Source organism: Cryptomeria japonica, chromosome 10 (genome assembly GCF_030272615.1).
Source record: "Cryptomeria japonica chromosome 10, Sugi_1.0, whole genome shotgun sequence".
NCBI lineage: Eukaryota > Viridiplantae > Streptophyta > Pinopsida > Cupressales > Cupressaceae > Cryptomeria > Cryptomeria japonica.
In genome coordinates this window covers 892,559,903-892,587,706 of record NC_081414.1, presented here as the reverse complement: position 1 = coordinate 892,587,706, position 27,804 = coordinate 892,559,903, and the positions used below count along the sequence as shown (strand labels likewise).

At 37.3% G+C, this 27,804-nt stretch overlaps 2 protein-coding genes across 3 annotated transcripts in view; both read right to left on the bottom strand.

The window, feature by feature from the left end:
* Positions 1–27,804, bottom strand: part of LOC131046567 (uncharacterized) — a 246,943-nt gene that overhangs the window by 201,790 nt on the left and 17,349 nt on the right. For both annotated transcript variants that reach the window (XM_057980329.1, XM_057980337.2), the window contains exons 2-3: positions 21,782–21,851; positions 15,244–15,289 (exon numbers count right to left, since the gene is read on the bottom strand). In XM_057980329.1, coding sequence (XP_057836312.1) covers positions 15,244–15,289; positions 21,782–21,851 — 116 coding nt within the window. The remainder of the gene's footprint in view (positions 1–15,243; positions 15,290–21,781; positions 21,852–27,804) is intronic.
* On the bottom strand, positions 287–3,646 carry LOC131046558 (uncharacterized). The gene is made up of 2 exons (XM_057980321.2): positions 3,348–3,646; positions 287–3,064 (listed from the first exon to the last, which is right to left on the bottom strand). Exon 2 carries the CDS (start codon positions 3,041–3,043, stop codon positions 725–727), a length of 2,319 nt encoding a protein of 772 aa, XP_057836304.1. The 5' UTR covers positions 3,044–3,064; positions 3,348–3,646; the 3' UTR covers positions 287–724.

Here is a 27,804-nt window from a genome sequence, read left to right as displayed (position 1 = left end):
TTTTATTTGAGGATCACTATTCCCATCTTTCATTTTTATCTCGCTTTCTTCCACTGTTCTAATTTGTTCTAACCCCTGCCTATATGAAGACAACTCTTGTTCACCTTTTTCCATGCTATTTTGTAATTTATTTACCTGCTCTTTGAATAATTTGCAGTGTTCCACGGGCGTCCGGGACGGGGGGACGGGGGGACGAGGGGGACGCGTCTCGGGGACGGGGGGACCAAGGGCCTAAATTTGGGGACGGCGGGGGGGACGGCGGGGGGGACGGCGGGGGGACGGCGGCGGGGGGGTGGCGGGGTGGTGGTGCTCATATATATACATATAGTACTTGAAAAACTAGTTTTGAAAAGATGTATAACAGTATAACAGTATAAGAATTAGATTTCAAATGAAACTATAGGAAATACCAAGATTACTTAGATTAGTGATACGTAACTAATTGCTAATTGCTAAAACTAAAAGTAAATAAAATTTGACAAATGAAATTGTCAAATTGGAGATTTCTCATTTCTATCATATGAATATCGAAAAAGGAAAACGAAAAATATGAATATCTGATGCCATTGCAAAGTCTATAATAATAAAGATGATTACATGATTCATCATTACAATGAGTAGCCAAATACAAATACGTGTAGCAATAGCATTACAAAAGAGACGAGTCAAATACAAAATGACAAAACTGAAAAGTGAAAACTCAAACTGTAGCTAATGGAGGCCTCTAATCATCTGCAAACTCCTCCTCACTGGAACTACTGGACTCCTGAGGATCAAGGTCCCTCAAGCTCACACCAACTAGCCCTGCATCTGAAGTGGTAGGATCATCCTCATCAATCTGTGAAGGCTCCTCTGGCTCTACATCCCATCGTGCCGCTGGACTCTCCTTGTACATAAGTGTCTTGCGGTCAATGAGACGCAAAGCACTATGTACAGCCACAAGCTTCTCTGCTCTCTTAGAGGTAAGTCTGTTCCTCTTAAGAGAGTGGATGAAGCTATATGTAGACCAGTTCCTCTCAGCAGCTGAAGAACTGGAAACCTGGGATAGCAGACGGATGGCTAGAGTGGTGGTCAAAGATTTCGGGCCATGACATTTCCACCACAAAAGTGGGTCCTCCTGTGCCATAATGTCTATATCCATCTTTGCTGCATCTGAATAACCTCTAAGAGTGGCAAATCTTCCCCACTCAGTGCGTATTGTACCGGCATCTCTGGAATCAAACATCTTCTCTATGCACCTAAAGAAACCTGCCTTCACCTCATCATCCTCAATCGGTGTCGTTCTACCCGGTCTAGCCTTGTACCACTTAGGATTCAAGGCAAAGGCAGCCATATGCAAAGGAGTGTTCAACTTGTCCCATCTACTCTGAATGATAGGCCGGATTTGCTCATTGTAGAATGCTAGAGAGGGGTCCTTCACTCGCACAGCAGCCCTCATCTGGCCAAGCATAGAGTCAATGCACTCATACACCTCTCCAAGGTTAGGTGCATCCCCATCCCCATATCTGATCACCTGGAATACTGGAGAAATGATGGAGACAATGTATTTCGTATCAGTCCAAAACACATCACTCTTCACTATCTCCTTCACCCTTCTCCCCTGCTCTGTCTTGGCCTCAGCCCACCTATTCCACTCATTAGTCATAACCATGAGTTGCAATGCCTCTTGCAACTCAATCATTCTCTCCAAGAGAATGAAATAGGATGCATATCTAGTCTCAACTGGTTTCAAGAACTCCTTCTTCACGAAGGTCCTGAATAGTGCATGTGAAATGTGGTGGTTGCAGATAAACATCTGCACATCTCTCGCATCGGTGACCACTCCTCTAATCCAGTCAATCTTCCCCATGTCCTTGAGTGCATTGTTCATGGCATGCACACAACATGGGGTCCACCAAATGTGTCTATAGGCTGCCTCAACGAGTCTCCCTGCTGCTCTACACACATATGCTGCATCTGTCACTATTTGGACCACATTTTGTGGCCCAACCTCCTCAATAGCCTCCCTGAGGACCTGAAACTGGAAATCAGCATCTTTACGATGCCCTGTACAATCAACTGCTCTAAGGAAGTATGGGCCCTCTGCACATGTGACCATGATGTTGATGAGTGGACGATGGCTAATGTTCGTCCACCCATCCATAACTATGCTGCACCCCAATGCCACCCAACATGCCTTCATCTTCTCCATCAAAATATTGATCTTGGAATAGCTTTTATCCAAGATCGAGGTCCTCATTTTCGTCTCCCCTGGTGGCACATAAGATGGTCCTCCCTTGGCCACCATATCTATCATCTTCCTATAATAAGGAGACCGTGAAACATGAAATGGAATGCCATTGGCAAAGAAGAAATTGCCAATGGATTCATCTATCTCATCTCTCAGCTGCACATTAAACATATCAGCAATGGGGTTGCTCTGTGGTGTATGCAACTTACGTTTCCCAGTCCTGGCAACAGTAGAAGTGGAAGTAGATGGAGATCCAAACATCATTCCTCCCGCCTGCGAAGCATGATAAGTATGTGGCACTGGCACATTCCGGCTGTCGTGAAGTGATGCCCTAGCAGACAAAGTAGTAGGCATTGAAATATTTGTGTCATCTGGAACCCCCCAAAGCCTGTTAAACTCAATTCTGTACTGTATATTTTTGGGTTCCTCCAAAAACTTACAATGTTTCACGCCTTTTCCTCTCCAAAATAGAAAGTGTGCATTCACCCTGCTAATGCTACCGAACCATTCTCTGTCACAAATATTGCACTTCCACTTCCTTGTTCCCCCACTTGAATGTGATGCAGTGCCTTGTACTGATATTTGTGAAGCAAACTGTTTTAGAGGAGACTTAGGATCAAAATGACCCCTAGCATATGGTGCCAACAACTCTGAAGGGCAACCTGTACTAGCTGCTGCACTTGCCATAGAACTAGATTGGGCTCCAGGATCAGCCCCATGGTCACCCCCCTCATTTTCAGGTTCATATTCTGAATCATTCTCACTATGAGAATGGATTTCCATGTTATCTTGACTCGTGCCTTGGGAGCTCATTGTGAAATTTTCAAATTGACACTGCATTTCACAAAATAAAAATAAAAATAAAAATAAAATCAGCCTTGTTTAACAATATATTTTTAAATTTTTAAATTTTTTTTCCTATTCATCTCAAAATGAGATTTGATGTTGAATCTTGAGGGCAAAATGATGAATCATTTTGCCCTCAAGATTCAACATCAAACCTCATTTTGAGTCTTAAGATGAATAGGGAAAAAAAATTAAAAAAACCAAAAATGACATAGAACAATGAAAATCAGAAAGTAAAACAAAAAAAAAACAAGAAGTTGAAAAACCCTACCTTGTGCTTGAAAAATCTCTCCAAAATGTAGAAGAATCTTCTTCTTCCTCTTCTTCTTGCTTCTTCTAGCTCCTATCACACTTGTAGTCACTTTTCTCACCTCTTCAATCAATCTTCTTCAAGCTGTTCCTCCTCTTCAAGCTGCTGGAAAAAAAATCAGTTTTGCATAATGAGAGTGAAATCCAAACTAAACATGTTTTTGTGTTGTTTTGGGGGGTGGGGTGGGGCCCACGTCCAATTAGGGTTACCCCTTAACCCCCCCCAAAAAGCACATGTCATAAAAATTTAAAAAAAAAATGAAAACTGCGCTTTTTATCCCGTGCGAACGCGGGAGACGCTTGGGCGTCCCCCCGTCCCTCGAGAGACGTCTGGGCGTCTCTCGAGGGACGGGGGGACGCCCAGGCGTCTCCCACGGAGACGCCCAGACGTCCCCCAGGAGACGCCCAGACGTCTCCGCGTCGGGGACGTCTCCCCGTCCCGGCGGAGTTTGGGTGGCGGTGGCGGGACGGCGGGGGACGTCGCGTCCCCGTCCCCGCATCCCCGAGACGTCTCTGACGGGGGGACGCGCCCAAAAATGGGGGGGACGCGTCCCCGTGGTTCACTGAATTAATTTGTTCTCTCTTGTTACTTTCCAATTGGTTTCCATAATCTCCTTTATCTTAAAATCTTCAAATTGACTCCTTGTTTCTAGAGACTGAAGTCTCTCCTTCATGATCATTAACTCGCTCACTTATAAATCTGAGGACCAAGTTAAAGGAGTTGATATACATATTTGTGAACCCATTTTCATCCTTTTCCATCTTGTTTGCTGATTGAGTTTCATTCAAGTTGTCTTGCAGCTGATGTCAAATAAGGCATTCGACTCATCTTTTCCTTTCCTTTATTCTGTTTTTGCATGTTTTGACCTTGATGAGTTTCTGCTGTGTTTAAAGTTTTAAACACTGGCTTTGGTAGAAATTAGAATAGCTGTGAGTTTTCCCTTTTTTGCGTATTTCACTTTTCAAATCTGCCTACGTCTTAGGTTTTGCATTTACATAAACACGCCTTTCCCCAATATTTGATAGGTTACCTTGAGGGTATCCCAGGATGCATGTCCCCGAAGCACCACTTGAGCATTGAAACAAGAGTTCAAAATCACAGTTGGAAGGGTTGCTGTAGACTCGCTGAAATGTTGAAAGGGATTAAAAAACCTCCATGTTAACATTCCTACCATAGGCCTCTGTACTTGTTTACCCCTTTGCAGCATTTCTGTTGTTTCAGGTTTGAAAGTTTCAACAACTTCTGCCTCTGAACATGTTATCCCAGTCTGATCCGTTACAGTTTTGGCGTCATCTTCTATCGCACCTTTATTTGCTTCACATGGGTCCGCCAAATCTTTTATTTTTCATTGTTTTCCATCATTGGTCCTACCTCTGTTTGTTGCTAGTAGTTTGCTTTAAAAATGGTTTTTGGTTTTGAAATAATATCAAGGTTTGAGTGCATAAAATTAGATGCTAAAGATATAAGGTAGTTTTCATATGGGGCTAAATTGTACCTGTTTGCCAATTTGGAAAACCACCAGATCTTTTGGGATTTAAGCCATCTGTTGTTCCTGGCCCCACTTCCGGACTCTGTTCTAGAAAGTAGCTGACAAAAAATCTCTGCTCGAGTACAGAGAAACCCTTGCTCAAGACCAAAACTCTGCAGAGCCTCTACTTGAATGCCTTGCTCTAAGGTAGGGAAGTGAGCTCCCATTGGCCAATGAGAAGAATTTTTCTCTGTCCATTTATGTGAAGGTTTCTTTGGGTTAAGGATGAAGATTATATTATATTATTAAATTGTTGATAAAAGATTGATCCTCATTGTATTTACTATTGTATTATCTTCAATAGAAACTGAAAAGTTATGATAATATTCTATGAGGGTTTTTTAGAATGGTTAAAATTTCAGTCATGTATTGTATTAAGAAAATAAATATTATTTTTGTATCTTATCCTTAGAAAATGCAAAAATGAATTATGTTTTTAATGAATATGAGGTAGTTTTGTTCTAAACAAAATATGCATGCAATCAATCTATTTAAATATGATAAATGAAATGCTATGCTATTTAATTTCTGTAAATGTTCAAGTAGCGAGACTTTAATTTAATGTATATGTTAGCTTTATTTGCAATTTATCATGTAATTCTTTATTTATTTCCTACATTAATTAATTTTCATGTATATATACAATTCATATTTATATCTTTGTTATACATATACATATAACTGTGTATATTTACTTAAATGTGTGTGTGTATATATAGTGTATATCCTCTGTTTTAACAATATATATAGTAATAATATCATATAATGCTTCAGATCTGTCTATATATAAATTAATGTGCATGCTTTTATTTTCCTTTGAAGTGTGTGCATGTGTGTGTGCGTCTGTATGTGCCTGTATATGTGTGTGTGTGTGTGTGTGTGTGTGTGTGTGTGTGTGTATCTGTGCATGTACACGTTTTAAAAATGGATACATATATATAATGATCTGTAAACACATGCTGTTATTTTAAAAATGGTATTTATATATATATATATATAACTTATAAGCCTACAACACCACCAAATGAGAGCATAGCAAATAGAAGCCCTTATTTGTAATTTGCTTTGGAAAAATTAGGCTTTCTCAATAAAATGTTAATAATAGACTAAGTAATTTAAAATTGCTTTATTTAATGGGTTAGTGCATTGTTGGGGGGGGGGGGGTGTTATGTGCCTACGAACCCAAGAATCAGAATATTAAATTACATGTGTTATGGAAATTGAAAATAGTGGTCATTAAAATTAAATTATTTAATTTATCCTTATGAAAATATTTTCCCTTAAAAACTTATTCAGCAATATTTGACTTGAAATATTAAATGATTATAGTTGATTATCTCTTTTATTTTAACTTGTGCCAAAATTACTTTGACAATTTGATAAGTGGTCCTATTGTAATATACTAGATGTTTAAAATTTAATTTATGGTGTGTTGTGACCTAATCACACATCACCCCATTCCAAATGGGGACCCCCTCAATTTTTGGTCCTCTTGGTCTTTTGGTTGTGGTTTTTTGGGTCTTTTTGCGGCAGTGTCTTCAATCTCCCCAGGTTCGCAAATGTTTTGACAAATTCTAATGAAGTCTACAAGTGTTTTGAGCGAATCTAACTAAGTCTAGAGCTTGTTTTGTCTATTTTAGGGTTTTGGCCCTTTAGACTTAGATTTGAGGTCGGTAGCTTAGGGTTTTGGAAAATCTGAACGAAGCAATGAAGTCAGAACCCTTCAAGGAAGCTACTAGTGAAATTTGAGCGAATTTTAATGACTTACTATTTTTAGTAAGTTTCACTGCATCCCGGATTGGCCTAATTTTGTGTTTAAACAAACTTACTGTTTTTAGCAATGTTTATTTTTACTAAGTGTCACCCTGTCCTGGTTTGCCCTAATTTAATGTTTGGAAGAACTTACTATTTTTGGCAAGTCTATCTCAGGCAGTGGGCAGGACACTTATGGCAAAGCATTCTTGAACATCCAAGTTCTAAATCCGAAAAGATGAAAACGCAGGCAATTGAGCAAAAAGTGGTTGTCTGGAATTCTTTCCTGAAATGGAAAAAAGCATGAAAAATTACTAAGGCATGGAAAGTTTTCCCTCTCATGAGAAATCTGTCTCAATCTAAAAATGGCACTCAAAATTGGAAAGATGGAATATTTTACAAGGCATGACAGAATTTCCTAAACTCAACAAATTCCTGCACCTCCATCAAAATGCGCTCTAAGTCAAGGATGGGCACTAAAGTCGGGACAAGGAGGAAATTTCCTTTTCAAGGAAATTCCTCCACCATGGAGAAAATGTGCTCAAGAGAGGTGTTGGGCACCAAAAGGAGGTCAAGGAGGAATTTGTGTCTCCTTCCAAACTTCCTCCATCCTAGTGAAATTGTGCCCAAGGATGAGTTGGAGCGCTAAATGTATGTCATGGAGGAATTGTATTCCAAGTCAAAGTTCCTTCCTCTATATCAAAATGCACCTGGGGAGAGATAGAGCGCCAAAACCATACACAGGAGGAAATTTCTCATCAAAGTAAAATTCCTTCTCCAACTGGAAATTGCGATCAAGGAAAAGCGTAGGACGCCAAAGTGAGGTCAAGAAGGATTATTTCCTTCATGCCAAAATTCCTTCACTCCTAAAAGGCGCTCCAGCCAAGTAGGTGAGTGCCAAACACATGCTAAGGAGGAATTTCTTGTTTTCACCAAAATCCTCCACATAAGAAATGCGCTCATAGTCAAGAGAGAGTGCCAAAATGACATAAAGGAGGAAAATCCAAAGTTTAAGAAATTCCTCTTCTTTACTCAAATAGTGCCCAAGGATAGAGGAAGAACATGGAAATCAAGGCCAAGGGAAAAAAATTTCCACATCAATGAAATTGCGCCCAAGGACAGAGGAAGAACGTGGAAATCATGTGAAGGAGGATTTTTCATCCTAAACCAAAATTCCTTCCTCAAGGTGAAAATGTACTCAAGATTGACAGAATTCCAAGAAGATCAAAAAATTGGTTGTGTGAAAATTTTCTCTCCAGAACTACAAATAGGATAAAATTCCTCAAACATGGAAAAATGGTCAATTGATGAAAAATCTCAATTCAGGACAAGAGGTGAACAAGAACGCAGAAATATTCCTTCAGGACAAAAATCTTTCTACGAAGGATTTTCTCTCTCCTAGAATTCCAGATGTACAGAATTCCTTTAGAGGTGGACAAAATTGTTAAAATTCTTTCAAGAAAAATGTTTCAAAATATCTTTGTGGGCCCAAAATGGAAAGATTTTCAAAATAAATGAGTTGGTGACATGAAAAGGGAATATTCAATATTTATGACACAACTCGAAAATTTATAGAAGTTTAGATTTTTTGAAGTCAAGATGATGGCAGGGTCCACTTGCATGGCGAGTTGTCAAAGGAAATATGACGCATATTAATGCAACTACCAATTTTAACACCTCGCCAACTTAGCAGCTTAATGGTGGACTTCTATTTAAGCGATAATTTAGAATTCATTTCTCACAACGGTTTTTGGAGAAATCCTCACTTCTTGGAGGTTTTATTTTATTCTGTCTTGAATCACGGCATGGAATTCCTTCCTCAATGGATTTATTGAATTTCTTTATGACAAATTTAATGTTATCTATTTTATTTGGCAAGAATGGCAGAATCCAGCAAGGCTGCAAACACCTCTCGGCAAGTGCAGATAAAGAAAGAGCAAAGAGGATTTCTTCAAGAATCAGAGATTATTTCGAAGTGGAAAGAGATCAGCAACACCAACCTGGGAACTTTCAGGCTAGGAGAATTTAGAAGAAGAGTTTATGGAACAATTGCATGTGCTCAGTCAACAATTGCCCCAAAGTTTGTCAAGAGTGGAATTGTTGCAGATGTCGACTTCCATCCAGCCATCGAGTGCCCTAAGCTGATTATGGAGTCCACAAAACATTAAAATTCTGAAAGAAGGGCAATTTTGGCACCGGAAGGCAAACTCTTGGCCAACCTCACAGCTGAAGCAATTAGAGAAACAATTGGAATTCCAGCATACCAATCCATGACATACATGAGCAAGGAGAGAGCAACGATGATTTATGATGCTGGCTTCGAGAAATGTGCTATAATAATTAACAAAGTATGGATGCAGAGGCCAAAGCCGCATATTTCCAAGCTACCTAAGTAGATCACCAATAAGGATTTTAAGCAAGAGTATGCTAACCTTGTGCTGATGTTGAGCAGAGATATGGGATGTCCATAGGCCTTCATGTTCGAACCTTGGATGTTTTACTTCGTGGGCGAAGTGATAGAAGGTGATGGAATGATAAATTGGGCAAAGATGATCAACCACAACTTGGACCAGCAACTGAAGAATTTAAAGCAATCCAAATCTTTTTATATGAGATCATATATTATAAATCTGCTAGCAAGAATGGTAAAGTTCAATAGATTGCCAGGAAAAGGACCCATGGGATGTGGACCAGGGCAGGTAAAAGTTCATGAGTGCTATCCACAGTTGCACTTGTATGAAACTACTTCTTTCAAGATGGTAAGTGACACCTTCACAATGTACATCACCTGATTATTGCAAGGAGGACTTCATACAAAGTTGTCGCCGGAGGCAAGAAAGTTATTAAAGAAGTACGGAGCCTAGTATATCCAATTCCCAAAATTCACTTACATCCATGTCCAAGGATTCTTTGATCAGCCATATAAGCTGACAAGATATCCAATGGACAAGGTGGTACTGTTGGAGGTTACCAGGCAATTGACCCCCTATGACAAAATCCAGAAGAAGAAGTTGTCACTTGAATTCCCAATTGTCATAGGAGATTACAAAGAAAAGTGTCCAACACTGGCGGCAACAGAAAACTAGTCGATGAATTGTTATTCTATCACTTGACATTTCATACTGGAAGGACGTTCTTTGATACACACAACAAAATCGAGATGGTTGCTGGAGTGAAGCACAAACACAAGATTTGGCTGGAAGATTAATGGGCCAACGCCAGAGATGACTTTGAAGTCAGGAAGAGGATGTTTTCCATATTGCTTCTCAATATGATAAGAATTTGTAAGTTATACAGGTGTCAAACCAAGTTGAAGAAGATGAAAATATGGTTCAACCAGAATATGAAAAGGAGAAGGACAGGCCTATTCAGGCTCCAGATTGACTAGAGCCAGAAGCTGATGATTTAATTATCCTAAGTAGGCCAGCCCTGAAATTCACCAGGCATTGGGTTGAGCGGCACATTGAAAAGTTAAAGGCGAAGAATGCTCACCTAACTTATCAGTTGATGGGAGACATGGACTCTCATAGCGAGGCAACGGAAGGGTCATCAGGAGCCCAAGCCAGGGAAGAGGAAATTCGCAAGAAAGATCAGAGCATAAAAAAAAAATCATTCTTGGGAATTCACAAGCAAAGAAGAGAAAGGAAATTCAACAGGAAGAGCTGCAACAAAAGAGGCTAAGGATAGAGGAAACACAATCACTTGCCAACTCTTCTAGCATGCATGAAGTTGAAATGTTTCTAGAAGGAGTTACAAAGAACCAACCGCAGGAAGATGATCTTGACACTACGCAGGCGCAAGATATTCTCAGCATTAGTGCTTCCCATAGACCTGATCAGTAAAGGAGTCAAGGACAGGAACTTCCTCCAAATCCGAAACAGCAAGATCGCGATTGTTTGAGGGAAACAAATCTTCGAGACTTAGGAACTTTTGAAGAAGTTTCATAGGGGAAGGTGCAAATGGAAGTTCAAGATCAGCAAGCAGCCACTCCAGATTAATTGAAGGAAAGGATGAGCAAGGAGCCAAAAGAAGAGATAGATCCTACGCATGAATTTGAAGAACTTCTAAGCAAGATAGATAAGCCAGCAAAGAAGAAGGCAACTAGGAAGTTTTCCAAGATCATAAGGGATGAGTAAGGATCCAGGACATTGCACCTAGTTTGCCCAGAATTGACAAAGATAGGAATGAGATCACACCCGATGAATATGAGATCACAAAGGTCAACTTAGGGCATGCTTCCAAGCACAGGTGGTGGAAGACTTTGATGAATCTTCCTTAGCACTGAAGGAGCAAATGAAATGAATATAAGAGAAGAATAAAAGATTAAAGAGCGAGAACAAAGCCTTGTGCGAATATCCGCGGCGCTTGAAATATCCACTCAGAGAAGAAGATCCATCCTTTGTTCCTCCCTCTTCTCTTCCCAAGGAATCTATTGATGGCATTGAAGAAATAAGAAAAAGGGCTGAGTGCTCTAAGGAGTGGATAGAGGATGTCTTCACTTCAGCTAGCGAATTCATTGAAGACTTGACACACTCCCAATGAAGAATTCAGGCTATCATGAACAAGCTTGAGACTGTGGACAGCTCATGGGAAGATGCACATATCTATCAGGACTTAACAATAACGCACCTAAAGGCACTAATGGGAATTCCCACGCAGACTTTAATTGATGGGAAGGTTGTCCAGGAAAATCAAATATATGATTTCCCTCAATGGTTTTATGCAGCCTGTACTGGGAAGGAGTTATTTGAAAGATTCGGTAAGGAGTCAACATCATTGAAGGAATCAGTCAAAAAGGTTCAGGAAGAAATCTTCAATGCAATTGAAGCGTTGTTTGCAAGAAGGTTGTCTGAGGAAGAGCTAACGGTTGACCATCTGAAGGATAGGTTGCATGAATTCTTCTTTGTGGAATCCTTCTCAAAGGAACATTTGGAAAATGTTTCCTTATGCTCCAGCACAATGTGCAAGACTCAAGAGGCGACATCAAGATGGGAGAAGTTTTTATCCAAGTGTGAAGAGGACATTTCGTTGTTGGAATTCAAACTAAAGACTATGCCAAGTGTCTCCGTAGGAGAGCTGGAGGCCGTCATAGCCAAGTTTGTAGCATTCACCACAAATGAACAAGATAATAGTCGTCCAATTTTGGACGAGAATCTATTGATTCAATGAGGGCATGATGGCACATTTATTGCTGGTGGACGTTTTGACTAGGTGGTGGCTTATTCAATGCATGGCGTTCATCATATTTAAGTAGTGGCCCATTTAATGCATGATGGGCGATTTGAAAAATGATGGGCATTTAATGCATCATGGACACCATTTTTTGATCAAAGGGGTAATTAATGTATAGTGGGCGTGATTCCTCATTAATGATTATTCCCACTATTTGGCATCGTATTTGGGAATCTTTGGTCAAACCCTAATTAGGATTTTGTATGTTAAATCTTAGCCATTGAATGTTTTGTATTCTCGGCCCGTCCATTTTCCTCTTGGAAGCCTATAAAAGGGGACCACTCCATTTGTAACGAAGGGAGAATTGTATGAGATTGTTCCGATAAGTTTTTGAGATAAAAATAGTGATACATTGGCTTTTGGTGTTCACTTGTGTTGTTTCAAAACTTGCATGGTTTCATCTTCCTCACTTAGTTTAGACTTGCTTCAAGCATGTAGATAAATGAGATAGATTGCATTGCTTTGTGGTGAGATCAATATGCTCATACCCTTTGTCGATAGATGATTTCTATCTGTAGTGCAAGGTTGGACTAAGCTTTAAATGTGTGTTCTTAACTTAGATTATTGGATAAACGTTGTTCTTTGATGGTGTTCGTTGATAGTTTAACATCCTACAAGCACAACCTTTGAAGATTGCACCCTCTTTATGAAGTTGTTTGATAGTGGCGAAGTAAAGTGTGGTTGATCTCGCCGTAATGTCCCTTACTTGGAGGCAAGTTGTTTATCAACATTTAATCCATATTATTGAATGCATCATTAAATATTATAACATCTCAATTTAAATGTTTAGATTAGTAGGCATTTACTTCTTAATAATACAGTTCCAAAACCCTATATATCAAGGTCTTATCCTTGTTACTTCTCTAACCCAAACTGAGGAAGGAAATTATTGTGCTAGTGCGCTTAGAGACCATCTACAAGCAAGCTCCCTCAAGGCATTGGGAATTCATGTTTGTACCCATCTCAGGACTCTTCCTCAAGGCATTGGAAATAAATGTCCTTACCCATCTTGGAATTGCCTAACTTGTGAGGATTTAGACCGCCTTTCCCTATACAATCATTCCAATCCTTACGTAGGCATTAGCAGAAGACTAAGGACTAGACTATGAGTATGTTAACTTCTCATGTATTGTGTGTGCGTGTGTGTGTGCTTGTGCGTGTGCGCGTGTGTGTGCGTGCGTGTGTGCGTGTGTTAAGTATGACTGCCATACATATTGCACTCTATATTATCAGGCTTCATGTATTAAGCATACATATTAAACACATCCCCATGCATACCACCAAGAACAAAGATGTTGGTGCCTGTAACTTAATAACAGTTCTGATCTAATCTGATCCATGGTGATGTCACTGGATGCTTTTGATTCCTTTGAATTTCTCAATGTGAGGGAGAGGTCACACCTCTTCATCATGTATGCCTTTTGGCAAGAGACATGCCCTTTCCACCATTAGTACCCTTTGAAAGAGTGCAACTCTTCATTGTATCTGCCCTTTGAAAGGGACACCACCTTTCATGATCAGATCTGCATTTCTTATTAAATCAGATTAGCACTTCTGATTCCCAAATTATCCCCCTCAAATGATGTTCTCCTCTCCCTTTTATATCTCATGTTTGAGGGAGTCCCAACTTTTCATCCCATCTCTTTTGACCATTCATTAACTTAATTAAATTTTAATTATATTTAATTATATTATTTTATATTTTAATTATATTTAATTGAATTATTTTATATTATTATTTTTTATTTTTTATTTTTATTCTTTTGAATTTTAATTTTATTATTATTTATCATTAAATTCTATTCCAAAGTGGGGACATTACACTTACCTAAGCTTTGTTTTCTGTTAAGTTCTTACATTTAGATTCGACTTTCTAAACCCTTCCTTATTTTACTTCCACCTTATCTTATTGAAAAGTCCCAAAAAAAGAGTCGTTCATTGACAAATCGTTTGCAAAAATCTCCTTGAAGTTTAAGAATTTGTACAAGTCTTCTTCAGTGTGCGTAAGTCCCCTTGGATTATCAGCAACATCAACCAAATGAGTCTATATCCATCATAAAGTCGCTAGTACGCAGTTTGAACCTTGGAGTCATTGTATGATCTTCCTGCAATCTTAGCATACATATGATTTTGATCAAGAGAGGATAGAGTGACCGTTGGAAACTTTATTCTATGTCGGTGTGGTCACAAAACACCCATCAACATGGAGGAGTTTATTTTGAGGTTAATTCCATTAATTTAATTATTTGTTTTCTTTGGTAATGTAAACTTATAAAGATTTAATTATTTCAATGTATTTAGTTGACACTAATTATAGTGGTATAATTATTTATTATTTCACTTTATATTAATATATTAAATTTATTATTTAATGTAGGATTGTTTGGTTTACTGCCAATTATTATAATATTACCATACAAACTGTTTTGGCATTGAATACGCTAGCATTATTGACCATTTTGGTCTAAGTCAGCTTAGACATTTTACCAGTGGCTTGCATTATCATAAAAACTGTTTTGGCATTAAATAAGCTAGCATTATCGACCATTTTGGTAAAAGTCGGCTTAGACATTTTGCCAATGGTTTGCCTTAACACAGTCCACTAAAGAGGTGTTGATTAGGCTGGCTCATACACCTGCTTATTTTTGTTGGCTTCCCACAATTCATCTTGTTGCATACATCGTAGATAGTGTGTGGTTGAAGTATTTTATGCTCTCACCTTGCCTGCTCCAGAATCTGGGTGATCAAAAAGTGTGGTGGCATTGAATATGCATTTCTATATTGCAAAACAAAAAATTTAAAAAGTAGGATCGGTTGTTGCATTTATTGTCACCTATTTTTTCCTACAATAGTCTTTATGTTTTGTTCTTCCCCTATCTTCCAAGAGTAAGCATTGTTTTCTCACATACAATATTCTCTTGAATTTTTTAATATTAAGCTCCTTTCATTTGGTGAAACCATACTTAAGGCAAAGCCATCCAAGGCATACTCAGCTCAAATTTATTAAAATGAAAAATATGACATCTATCCTATTCCATTCACTCAATCAGATCTTCAATAACTGGCAAGGGCATTCCTACCCTTCTACAACACCAAAATCTCCTTAAGGCAAAGGCCATCCAAGGCATACTCAGCTCAAATTTATTAAAATGAAAAATATGACATCTATCCTATTCCATTCACTCAATCAGATCTTCAATAACTGGCAAGGGCATTCCTACCCTTCTACAACACCAAAATCTCCTTATTCAGGTATAGAAATAGAATCAAAATCTGGAATATATATGTTATTTCAAAACCAAATGAATCTGTAATTTACAGAACTTCCAATAATTATAAACATACCTCAATAACATTTTCAGTAACAATATCCACATCCTTGTTGGATTTCCTGTAAATACCAGTATCAAGATATGACAGAACTTCCAGAAAAATCATTTATATAATTGTACTAACTTGGAAGGAAAGCTTTTAACATTGCTAACAACCTAATGCCTTTCAAATATACATAAGGAAAATGGCAGCGTAAATAATCTCAAAGTTTTCAACATAGAACATTTATCAAAACATGATAACTTTCTTCTTTTTTAAAAGCAAAATGTATATTTACATTAAAAGTAACTGTTAAAAACTTAAAAGGGGAATGCCTTCAACAAAATGAGCAATCCAAGATATCATGAGAAGCAAAGATAATCCATCAAAGAGTCTTAAATAGGAGCAAAAAAATTGTTCAGCATATGCCACTTAGACTTGTGTACAAAAGCAGAATCTCAGCTTCCTTGCAGCATATAGCAGGTTCCTGAAATAACAACTACATAGAACTTTTTTCATATAACATAGAATCCTAGTGCAGCACATTGAAAGCATGATTAATGAGAAGGGTAAAGACCACTTCTATTATGTAATTTGTTGATGTGCCAAGCAGCAGAAAAGAAGGGTTAATGAGGGTCTTGGACCAAGCTAGTTCATCCAAAATGGAACCGGAAAATATATTTAGGAACAGGAAACTTGAACTGCAAAGTGAATTCAGATGCGGTAACAGGAACAGAATGTAGTTGGATTGGACCACAATCACTGTAGCAACTGGTCTACATCATGACCACGTTACTGTCCACCAACAATGCACACTTCACATTCGGATTGTTAACCATACAATCATCACCTCAGTTTCTTGTGTCTACAGAAACTTTTCTAGGGCATGGGAGAAACTTGTTATCATGATTCCATGAATATAAAAGGGATTGTATTTTGTTGAAAATCATGTTCTTGAAGATTCTGAGAATTAAAGATATCTTATATAATTTAAGAATTCCTAGTAAGGAGGAGATAAACAAAAGTAGAGGATAGAAATGGAGTCCCACTAGATGTCACCATCTTCCTGATATAATAAAAGAGATGACAAGGCCTTTGCTATTACCATAAAAGCTGATTTCCCTCCACAATGAGTATTGCAAAGATAAAAATCTAAGTTTGTCTTGGTTATTGCATGTTTAGTTTATTTTTTTATCACAATAATATCTTCTCTTAAGTAAACTTCTTTACATAAGCATGTAGGATGTAATTCAATATTTTGTTGATTCATGAATTCTAGATTTTAAGAGTTTACAAACCAATTTGGGTATTAGAGAGGTGTGATTCTTGTGGGGTCAAAGAGCTCAAAAGGCAGCCATGCAGGGAGTGAATGCAAGAGTAACTGCACTTGAAGGTCACATGAGAGCACCACAAAAAATCAGCAATGGTAGAGGCATGGTGTTTACCTTTTTAGCTATTCAACAAGGTAAAATGGTGCCAAAACAATCTTCTATAGGTCATTTATTAAGCCCTCGCCAAAAAAATGGACTTGGTGAGGAAGAAAAAAAATTGAAGAAGATGATTTCTTGAAAAAACCAAAAGAAGATAAAGGGAAAAAATGTAAGTACATTTAAAATAGAAATTAAACCTTTTGAGTCTCGACAAACAAATAAATGTGGAGTTTTTAGATGTATGGATCAAACCAAAGATGAAAAAATGGCAAAAAATCGTCTGACTCGCGATTTCTCGCAAGTCAAAAATGGCACCGATTAAATCATTAAAAAACTTGTCGCAGATTTAATGGAAAAAACGCACAGATTTTTTGAGAAAAAATTGCAAGTAAATCATAAAAAATCGCCATTAAAAAAATGTATTTCATTTTTAAAAGTGAAAACCTAAAATTTTTTTAGCAGTATACATTAGTTTTGACCCACAAAAGAACATGGTCATTTTCGCACAGAAGAAAAGGCACGCAAACGCCGACAGGAGGAAAAAACAAGGGTAGATTTATTAATTCAGGCTCTCACAACCTGCATAGTGCATACAAAGCACAAAGGTAAGAGTTATGACAGTTTTTTTTTTCTGCGCTGTCATAATGTATAATTTGCATGCCATCAGTCTTGCATGTCGTTATCTCTCATAGCTATGTTGAGCATCCAATGTATAGAATTTTGGGAGTCCCAGGACTTGTATTCAACAATAGCGGAACAACTCAACCTGTTAAGACACCTTTTATAAAATAAATTAACAGTCCTAATTCATGATTTCTAAATTCTGTCCCAACCTCTGCTAGCGCCCAGCAGCTGATGACAGTGCATGTTTGTGATGCCCCTTTTCTGAAATAGGATTTAATAATAAATAATAATAATTAAATTAAAATATAAATAAATAATAAAATATAATATACTATAATTACAAGTTAATTAAGTTTAATGAAAAGTCAAGAGGCATGCTATGTGTTAGTACTCTAAAAATAAGAATGAATTCCCCTACATTGCTTTCAAAATCTTGCAAATCTTCTCAATGCTGTGCATAAGAATCCCATAATTTTCCCACTACTGTCCATCTAGTGACTGCTTACAGGGTGACCTTTTAAGAGATCTGTAATTTAATGTGTTTTCTAGCCTTTTGGATCAGACAGGTTAAAGCCATAATAGGAGTCTCACACATCATAAACAAAGAAGAGTATAAATTGCGTCAAGAATGAGGTAAAATGTCTTGACAATATTTCGCCAGAACTCCTTACAGATCCTAACGACAAGAGAAATCATATCAGCATAATGCTATAAAGCCAATACGGTGCACACTGAATCTGGCCAAAAAGAAGCATCACAGCGAAAGTTATATATCAGTGAGACAAAACAAACATCTCGGCGAAACAGACACTTTGGGGTATAACAATTGAAGTCTGCCGGAGTAAGAAAAGGGTCTCACCGACAAGTGATGCTTTGGCGAAAGCAATAAGTTGGAGGAACATGTCTCACCTCTTGCCGAAATACCAGTATTGGGGAACATTCATAATCTATTGGAATCAGGAGGAGTCATGCCAAAAAGGGATGTTCTCCGAAAAGGCAACCCATCGATGAGTTATTAAAAACATTTTACCGAAATGATAAATTCAGAATAATAGTGAAGGCCTACCAAAGCCCAAGGAAGTCTGACTGACAAATGATGTCGCCCCGAAAAGGAATTCATCGACAAAATGGATTGTGTGTCTTGCTGAAATGTTAATTTTGGTATGACGGAAATGGTATACCATGAACAAAGAAAGTCTCACCGAAGCAAGAAGTCTCGCTGAAAGAAATTTATTGGTGAGAAAAGTTCTAAGTCTCACCGCAAATAATAGTTTCAGTATGATGATAAGAATCTAAAAGGGAAGAAAGATGTCTTGCAGATAGTAAACGTCTTGCTGAAAGCTCGGAGATCGGAGATACATGTAAAGCCTACACCAAAGAAGAGGATTCGGTGTAACTGTGAAATGTTGAATAAGATGAAGGAAAGTCTCATCAAAAGGGCATGTTATACCAAAAGCGCAGATATCAACAAATGAATAAGGCAAGTCTTCCCAATGCAGGAAAATTAATGTCGTGTCCACATGAGTTTAAATTAAAAACAATTAATGACTGTTTTGTAATGATGTTAAAAACGACGCAAAATTCTTGATCTGGATTCGAAGATCGATCCTATGTATAGATAGTCACTATGAGAAATTCAGGAGGATACTAAGGAGAAGGACACAGGAGAACAAGTATCAAACAAAGGCGGTAATTCAGAATTATTTCAGAAATCCAAGTAAGTATTACACTCGAAAAGGCATTGTGTATACTAAATTTAAACAATGGAAGGTTCATCTAAAAAACCTAGGGCAAGAAAACAGAAGGAGAAAGAAATGGAAATAGAAACCCCACCAAAGATGAAACCAAAAAAGCAAAAAAGGGAGGGACACAATTTAAATCAAGACTTGATAGACCAATTTCCAGAGTCGGGCCCTAAATCTAAAAGAGCAGCCCAATTGAAAGCTGACATAGAAAAACTTGGGGATAGATTCAAAGACCTGGGAGACATATGGACACCTGTGAGAGGTTATGAATTATTTTTGTATCACTGTAGGTTCATAAACAGGGCAGAACCAATATGTAACCCATGGGTTTATAACATAGAGAAAATTAGTAGTCCCTAATGTCTTCGTGAGTATTGATCTCATGATACTGCTGGCTAAAAATTATAAACCACAAACCAAGACAAATTATGATGCTGCTAGAGAACCGTTGCTCCCAATAACTAGGGATTATATGTCTAGGGTATTTGACCTAGATATTACTCTTGATGAACCAATTGATACAACTCTCCTAGCTAATGAGTATACCAGACTTGAGGATGTATACAAAAAATGGAGGTTGCCGGCCCATAGACCAAGAGATGGAGATAATCTCAGAGTGTTTGATGAGAATGAGAGACCACCTTTTGATGTGGATTTGTTTGAAGATTATTTTAAATATACTTATTATTCGGGCTGTCGGATTTTGGGTATGGAAGCCAGTCCACTTATGAATGTGGTGCCCATGCTATTAACTGCAGATGTGCAAACACATGATGCTTGCTCGTTTGATTATGTCTCACAGGTTGTAAATCAGATTAATCATGGTTTAGAGGTAATACAAAACAATCCCAACGAGATTCACTTTAGACACTATTTTGTGCTTATGCACTGCTGCTTTATGTTGGACAAAATAAATTTGTGGACTAATAATCTTAGGATTATGGAGTATGATAGGCAAGGCCTAAGGAAACCCATGCAAATGTGGACTCCTATATGGGATTACAGGTGTTCATGGTCTCAATATCTGTATTTTGAGAGTATTTTGTCAAACCCTTGAGTCTACTTCTGGGTCACCCCTGTAATCATACGCTTTCTCCAGAAGTCCAAAAGTTCCTTAGATCCAAAGATTATGATGAAAGGCACATAGTTAATCATAATTGGGGAGCTTGGTACGCCCTCAAGGATTACACTAAAATTAGGGTTTATGGATTTGAAGGTGCCCCTTTCCTACTTCCTAAAACAGTGCCAAATAGAATTGCATATTTGAAAATTAGAAGGTTGTTAGAAAATTTACCAAAAAAATGAATATATTGAGATTGGTTGTACAAGAATGCAAGAGAAAAGGTAAAAAGCAAGGTTACCGGGAGATGGGGTTACTTGGAAACATCAGAGACTGGTATCAGTACTGGTACAGCTAATTTTCAAAAATATGGGATGGGGGCTACTTGGAGATGCCAATTTTTTTTTAATATAATTTAATAATTTCCAGAATTTGAAAGCAAGAACAGTAGTTAAGTTTAACATTAAATTTGAATTTAAACAAAAAATTGAAATTAAAATTGCTTATACTGCTGGTACCATAGCCATGCTAAAAGCCCTGTGCATCGGGAAGTTTCTAGAGACATTTCTGGTATCGGAGACGCATCTCAGGGGGTACAAGACGCATCTCCCGGTAACCATTGCAAAAAAAATGAAAAATTCTATGATCTGTTATTAATAGACATTCCATAACTGATTCACCGACACAAATCTTTGTCTTGCCTCTCTAGAAATTATTTAATATATTTGTTATTTTGTCTACTATGTGCTTACAAATATCAATTGTGCTGTAAACGAGTTGTTACTGTGCTGCACACTTAAGTAGACACTTGTATCCATGAAGAAACAATGAAAGACATAAGAATACACATAGAAGGAAAGCAAAAACACAAGAGACTACACAATAGAAACTCAATTTGCGAAAAACTCTATAAGAGTAAGGCCTTGGCCGTTGCCTTCTCTTGCCTCTTAATCTTGCAAATTACAAAACCTACAACCTTCTTGAGGCCTTCAAGAGCACAAATCACCATATTAAAACAATATCCTAACATTTGCAATTATCCAGCTTGTTCATACATGCATTCTCAAATTGCAGACAATTCCCAATGCACTCAGCCATGATGTGTGGATCACCTCAAAACAAACTGTAACATCTGTAGAACTTGTACAGCATTTATTCTTCTTGATGAAATCAATTGATTTAAGAGTATTAGAGGGTTTTTCAAGTTTCACGGGTTTTAAATCTTGACTAGTAAATGAGAATAGTGGCTTGCTTAGCTGACTTCACTAATTTCCATGATCTAATTCAGGTCTGCACACATCTGAAGAGAATAAAAAACCACAGAATGTTTTAATATCTACTAATTTCACCATTTCCAACAATTGCTCATCAATCCCTTTATCAAGTAAATTAAAAGCTCAACCTTTCTGAAAATTGGAATTCAACCTTATCAAAATGGATGGAATGTCAACCAACAATATAAAGACTTGAAAGAAACACAGAACATAATAAGTTCTATATGTTTATTTAGCTAATTTCACCATTTCCAACAATTGCTCATCAATCCCTTTATCAAGTAAATTAAAAGCTCAACTTCCTGAGAATTGGAATTCAACCTTATCAATATGGATGGAATGTCAACCAACAATGTAAAGACTTAAAAGAAACTCAGAACATAATAAGTTATATATGTTCATTTAACTAAAAACTATCTTGGTCAAGCTAAAAATTACCATTCTGAGGTCAGCCTTTCATATGCTTCAAAAATTTCATCAGATGATGAATTTGATTTAACTCCAATAACTGATCACATTAAAAAAAAAATCAATTCATGCTCATGTGGTGATTATATATCAAAATAATAAATAGCATTTTCAACTAGATTTAAAGCTAAGTGCCAAGAGCCAAGCAAATCGAAATAGTAGTTTCCTCAATTTAATCATAGTAATATAGAGAGTAGTATAGATTTAAGTGACCAGAACTAGAAACTACTGAGGCCTACGTTAAGGCCTAAATATATTTTGTGCAATTCTAATAGAGCTCAGACATAGGTAAAAATGACCTGAATGAAGGAATAAACACATAGTCTAATAGGTTGGTATTGTAATAAAAGATATTCGCATTTTTCAGCTACACTACAAATGGGTTATTATTGTACTATACAAAACAAATGTTTTGACCATAAAAAATAGCTTTATCAACAAAAGTAACGATTCAATATTTTAGTCCGCAACAAAACAAGGAATTGTCCAAGTACCTCATCTATGACCATCCTAAATACTAATACACAATACAGAATTAATTTTTAAGCACAAAGACGTTTAAATTGGATCATCTCAAAAAACTGGAAATTGTAAGGTTTACTTTGGTGGTGTTCATGTTCTGCAAAAAAGATGATTCGCAAAGGTAGCATATAACCTATACAACCTATAGAAGACATGACAATTAGAGATGGGAAATCTATATACATACCAACATTTTCCAAAGTTTGTAGAAGGAAATATGTGCACAACATAGAAAATAAATCTAGATTAAAATCAATAGAATTCCTATCGAACCTGAGGACCATTGAACTTGGAAATTGCATTACAGATAAATTCACTTCATAAAAAAAAGAGGTCCCATTTTAGTCCATCAGTTAGCAATTGAAGAAAAGAAAATATGTGAAATATCCCCTTTTTCTGAGTGATCATCCCAGCGAATTCCACTAGCCTATTTTTATTCCCAAGGACTAAGGTGGGAGGTCATAAGAGAATAAATTAAATTAATTATTTCCACTAGCCTATTTTTAGTCCCATAGGCTAAGCTGGGAGATTATAAGTAAATAAATTTAATTAATTATTTTAAAGTTATTCCAATAAAGTAAATCTTAATGATAACTTTATTTTAATTAATTTAATTGACTTGCGTGAAAAATAAATAAATATTATAAACTGACTTTATTAAGTAAGTGTCTCTTCTAGAAGCTTCAAAAGAGGTTAAATCTTATTCTTCTAGAGAGTTCTGCTGGTCCTTTAAAGAAGAGGTGAAGGCAAGTCATTTTCTCATCCTTGAATTGTTATGTTCTTGAGAGTTTCTTTGAGAGCTTGTATTTGCAGGTTCAGCAAGCCCTAGGACGAAACGTCGAAAACCCTTGGGTTCTTGGTTGGTTGGACAGAAACCCAATTAAGCCAATTAGGGTGGATTCACATTGTGCTTCATTGTCAATTGTGGAGGCTTTGGATCTTCAAGAAACATTTTCTGCAGGTTGGCATTTTGTGAAATTTTTTATGTTTTCTATGAAGACAAATTTCAGAATTTAATGTGTGAAGGTTGCTTGGTAGTTGGACACCATGGTAGACATTAAAACTTGAAAGGCAAAGTGATAGGGAGAAACTCAAAAATTGGCTCAAATTGTGTGTTTGTAATCAATTTGGCTTGCAAGTTCCCTCAAAGGTGATTGTTGAAGGTTTTGCCACTTGTTTAGGTACTGTTTCTTTGATGTCTTTCCTGCTCTATGCTTCATACCAACCCTGAGATCTTCCCACCATGTTAGTTCTTATTTTCATTCATACTTGCTCTCAAGACTCACAAAAGTGCAACTTTGCTTCTTAGCTCCAAACACCAAAATCTCTCACCAAGAGTTGCAGGAGGTCTAGGACATTGTCTAACATCCTATTAGGCTTATTTCAACTTGGTTTGGTGATCTATTCAATTGTCTTCTTACCAGATTTGAAGAAAAGCTCAAAACAGGGCTACAAGGAAAGAGCCCCAATTAGCCCTCCAAAACTGCTAAAACGCTTATAACTCCACAAACTGCCAAAACACTTCATGAAACCCTTGCATATCTAGATACCCTTTATGGAGATCTTTCAATTTTGTGCTATGAGGAGGTCTGACAAGACCATACTGTAGACACCTAAAATTAATATTTAATTAATTTAAGCCTATCAACGTAATTAATTGACTGTAATTGAGTTATCCTTATTCCTCTCAGAATCAATTAAATCTAATTTAATTAATCTTGTCACTATTGTCCAATAATTAATTTATCAAATAAATTAATTATTTCCCTATTCTTCTAAAGTCCTCTCAATAATTATTTCCTCTAAAACCCACTCAGTTAATTAATTCTAATTAATTAACCTAGTCATGTGATTCCTACAAATCACTTTTCCTAATCCCACTCAGCCTAATTAATTCTTCGAGAATCTCTCATAATCATGCTTATCATTATTCTCCAATTTTTAATTCCCACTCATGTCACATCAACATTGAGTCTCTCAAAGAAATTCAAATTTCTTTGAATCCCTCAATGCATCCTTATTTTGGAATTTTTAATTCCTCAAGTTTGAAATTCAAATTTCTCCCCCCTTTTTCCAAAGGAATTTTATATTCCTATTTATTTTCCCAAGGCACCCTTGATCCATGCCTTCTATCCAAAATCAATCTCAACCCTTCATAATCAAATCAATCTTGGCCCTTCATTGGCCTTCTCCAATCTATAAATTGAAGCTTATTATCCTCACAAAGGGATCCACTTCTCATGCTTCCTCATGCTGCTCTATTCTCCTCTCATCCTCTTCTAAATCCTCTCTCAAATATAATTCAAATCCTCCTATCCATCACTCAAATCCAACAATCCAATAATCCATCAATCCATTTTGTTGAGCATTTGGAGAGCATTCCACATCAAGCAATCAAAGGAGCACATCAAGTGGAGCATCACCAAGGGGCACCTGCACTTCATCAAGCTCAATCCGAAGGAGAAGGTAAAGTAGCAAGGTGAAATGGTTATTCTTTGATGTTTTTAGCGTTTTCATGTTTATTTCATCATGTTTTGATCATTTTCCCTTCTAATTCGTTTTCCCCTCTTCATTTTGGCACGCCCAGTGGGACCCACGTCCCGAATTTAACAAAATTTTGAGTTTTTTGTGAAGATTTTTTCGCAGGTTCACGCTTCAGCGCAAGCGCCTGTTAATCAACGCGACCGCCTCGGGTTCGGCGCGACCGCAAGAAAAAATTCAAAAAAAAATTGGCGGCTCTGTATTTTAGCGCGAGCGCCTCGGCTTTAGCGCGACCGCTCTGCACGTTCTTCCATCTCCTCATTCTTCTTCTTCTATCTATCTTCTGTTTCTTTTTTGTTTCTGTTTCAGCGCGACAGCTCTAAGATTAGCGCGAGCATTTTTGTAAAAATTCAAATTTGAAATTTTTAGGCGCCAACTCCAATTGTATCAGCGCGAGAGCCCACGTATCGGCGCGCGCGTCTGCATTTTTTTTCATTTCTTGTTATTTGTTTGTTCAAGTTTTAACAATCTGTCTATTAGCGCGAGCGCATCAGCGCGACCGCGGAATTAAATTTTTAAAAAAAAAGTAAAATTTATTCTGTGTTTTAGTCATATCTTCTTTATCTCAATTCTGTTTTCTTCCAAACTCCACTAGATCCCCCAAAATTTCATTTTGCACATTTCCTTCCTTGGGTGCCTTATCCCAAAATCCACTTTTTGAAGCCCGAAATCCCACATTCCTCTATTTTTAGGGTTTGTCATAACTCCTTCCACTTTTATCCAATCACCTCCAAATTTCCCCATATTGTCCATCTCCAACTTTTGCTTCTTTGTCCCTCTTGGACAAATTTTTCCATTCCTTCACCTCTCCTCCAAAATCCTCATTTTATGCTTGCCTATCCCTTGGAAAGTGGCAAAAATATAGTCAAACCCCATTTACCCATCAAAATTTCCTCCAAATCCACATTTGTTATTAGTAGAAAAGTTTTTATTCATGTTTTTCTACTCATTCCTAAAAAATCAATTAAATAATATTTTTGTCATTTTGTTGTCTTTTGCAGGACGCTTGTTGAAGACTTCATTTTCAAACTACTAATCCACTTTTTTGCGGGTTGCCTAAGGAAATCCGACTAAACATTGTGTTTTTCTTAATCATTTTATTCTAGGCACCTAGATCTTAATTAGGGGTAAAAGAACTCTTGCTTTTTTGTTTGAGGAAAGTGTAGAGGTAGGAGAGTATGCTCGTCTGCATAGACAATCAGAAATCCCGACCCTCAAACCTTCTCTTGTTCGTTGCATATTTACCTCTAGCGGGCCTGCCCTCCCAACTTGCTTTTTGAGAAGGTAAGAGGGGAACGACCCAAGTGAGTACACCCGGACCTGGGGTTCTGTTGACGTGTATTTTGTACACTATCAAACACAGAATAAAATACCCAAGGGTACCTTATCCTCTCTTGAGTAAAGCCTCTGATTGCTGAAGATGTCGCGAAAAAGGATCAATCAGGATGACTCCAAGGTTCTTCGATGTAGGGTCTCTACGTGTGGATAAGCACCAGTGGTCGTTGTGAATGCTGTTTCATCAAGGGGCCTTACGTTTCCGAATTGTAGGAACAGAATTTCCTAAATCTAACAAGTTCTCAAAAAGATCAAAAGGTAGGGTTTACAAGAGATGAATTCTAATCTAATCCTAAGAATGACTTAATGTAGGCTAGACTTGGTAAGATTCTACCAATTTCAATATTGCCAAGGAATAACAACTCTACTGAAATTGATGCGATCTTCTAAGGTGACTAATGATTTTTTTCAATTCATCAAGAATCATAGACACTACCATGAAGGTACATATCAATAGTTCAATAATGATTGAAGGTTCAAGCAATCCAAATATCTCCAGTTGACCACACAAGGCTTTCTTACAATCAGTAAGAAGCTAGTGGTTTGGAACGTGAATCTCACCAAAGATCAAGCCCAACACTTAGTCCTTCAAACTTAAATACTACTTCGACTGAGAATGATTCAAGAAAGTAAACAATCATGAAAATAGCCACAAGAATTGCAATAAAACACCATAACTTCAATATTTTATTGATCTCAAAGCCAAAATAGACAACAATTGCTTGAAATTCTTACTTCAATGCTCAATCTTGCTACAAAATAACTTTCTTCTCTCTAAATTCTAATATCTCCTCTAATATCTAGTCTCTAACTTACAAAATGAAAATGAGTGGGTATATATAGCATCCTCAATTACAATGAAAGGCCCAGATCAAAAGAAGATCAATGGCTGAGATTTTGACACCTAAACCCTAATTAGGGTTTGTTACAAAAAGTCCCCTTTTTATTGAACAATATTAAATGCATAGCCAAATATTTAATTGGCACAAAAATCTAGGAAACATAGACCAATGATAATTAAGGTGCCACATCATCTACAACAACCTCTCTTTTAGAACCTTATTCCCTTTCCAATGCTCTTTCTTAGCATATGCAATGAATCTAGACACAATTCCTTCAATCTCAGCAATAGGAATCTCGGGAAGATTCCTCATTCGTTCCTCCAAGTGGATAACCTGATCAAAGGCCTTGAGAAGAGCCACATCCCATCCAGGTTCGAGTTCTTTGATTTTCTCAATCAGGAGCATAGTAGCGAACATTTGATCCCTTTGCTCATCTATGATAACATTCTCATCTTTGCAAAAGATGACCTTGACCTTTTCTTCCAACTCTTGAAGATCCACATCTGTCTCAACTTCAATCCTCCTGCCAAGAATAGTACATAACACCCCAAACACCCTGTCCTGAATTGGATGGATGACTTCTTCAACTTGATTGCATTTGGTGCTGATGTCCTCGAAAAGAACTTCCTTCATCTGGAGTAGAGTTGACCACTGGAGTAAATTATGAGCTCCTCCATCCATTATCCTTTCTTGTGCTAGGATCTTCCTTGGTGTTTGCCTGATTACTTGTAGAACAGGAATGATAACATCTCT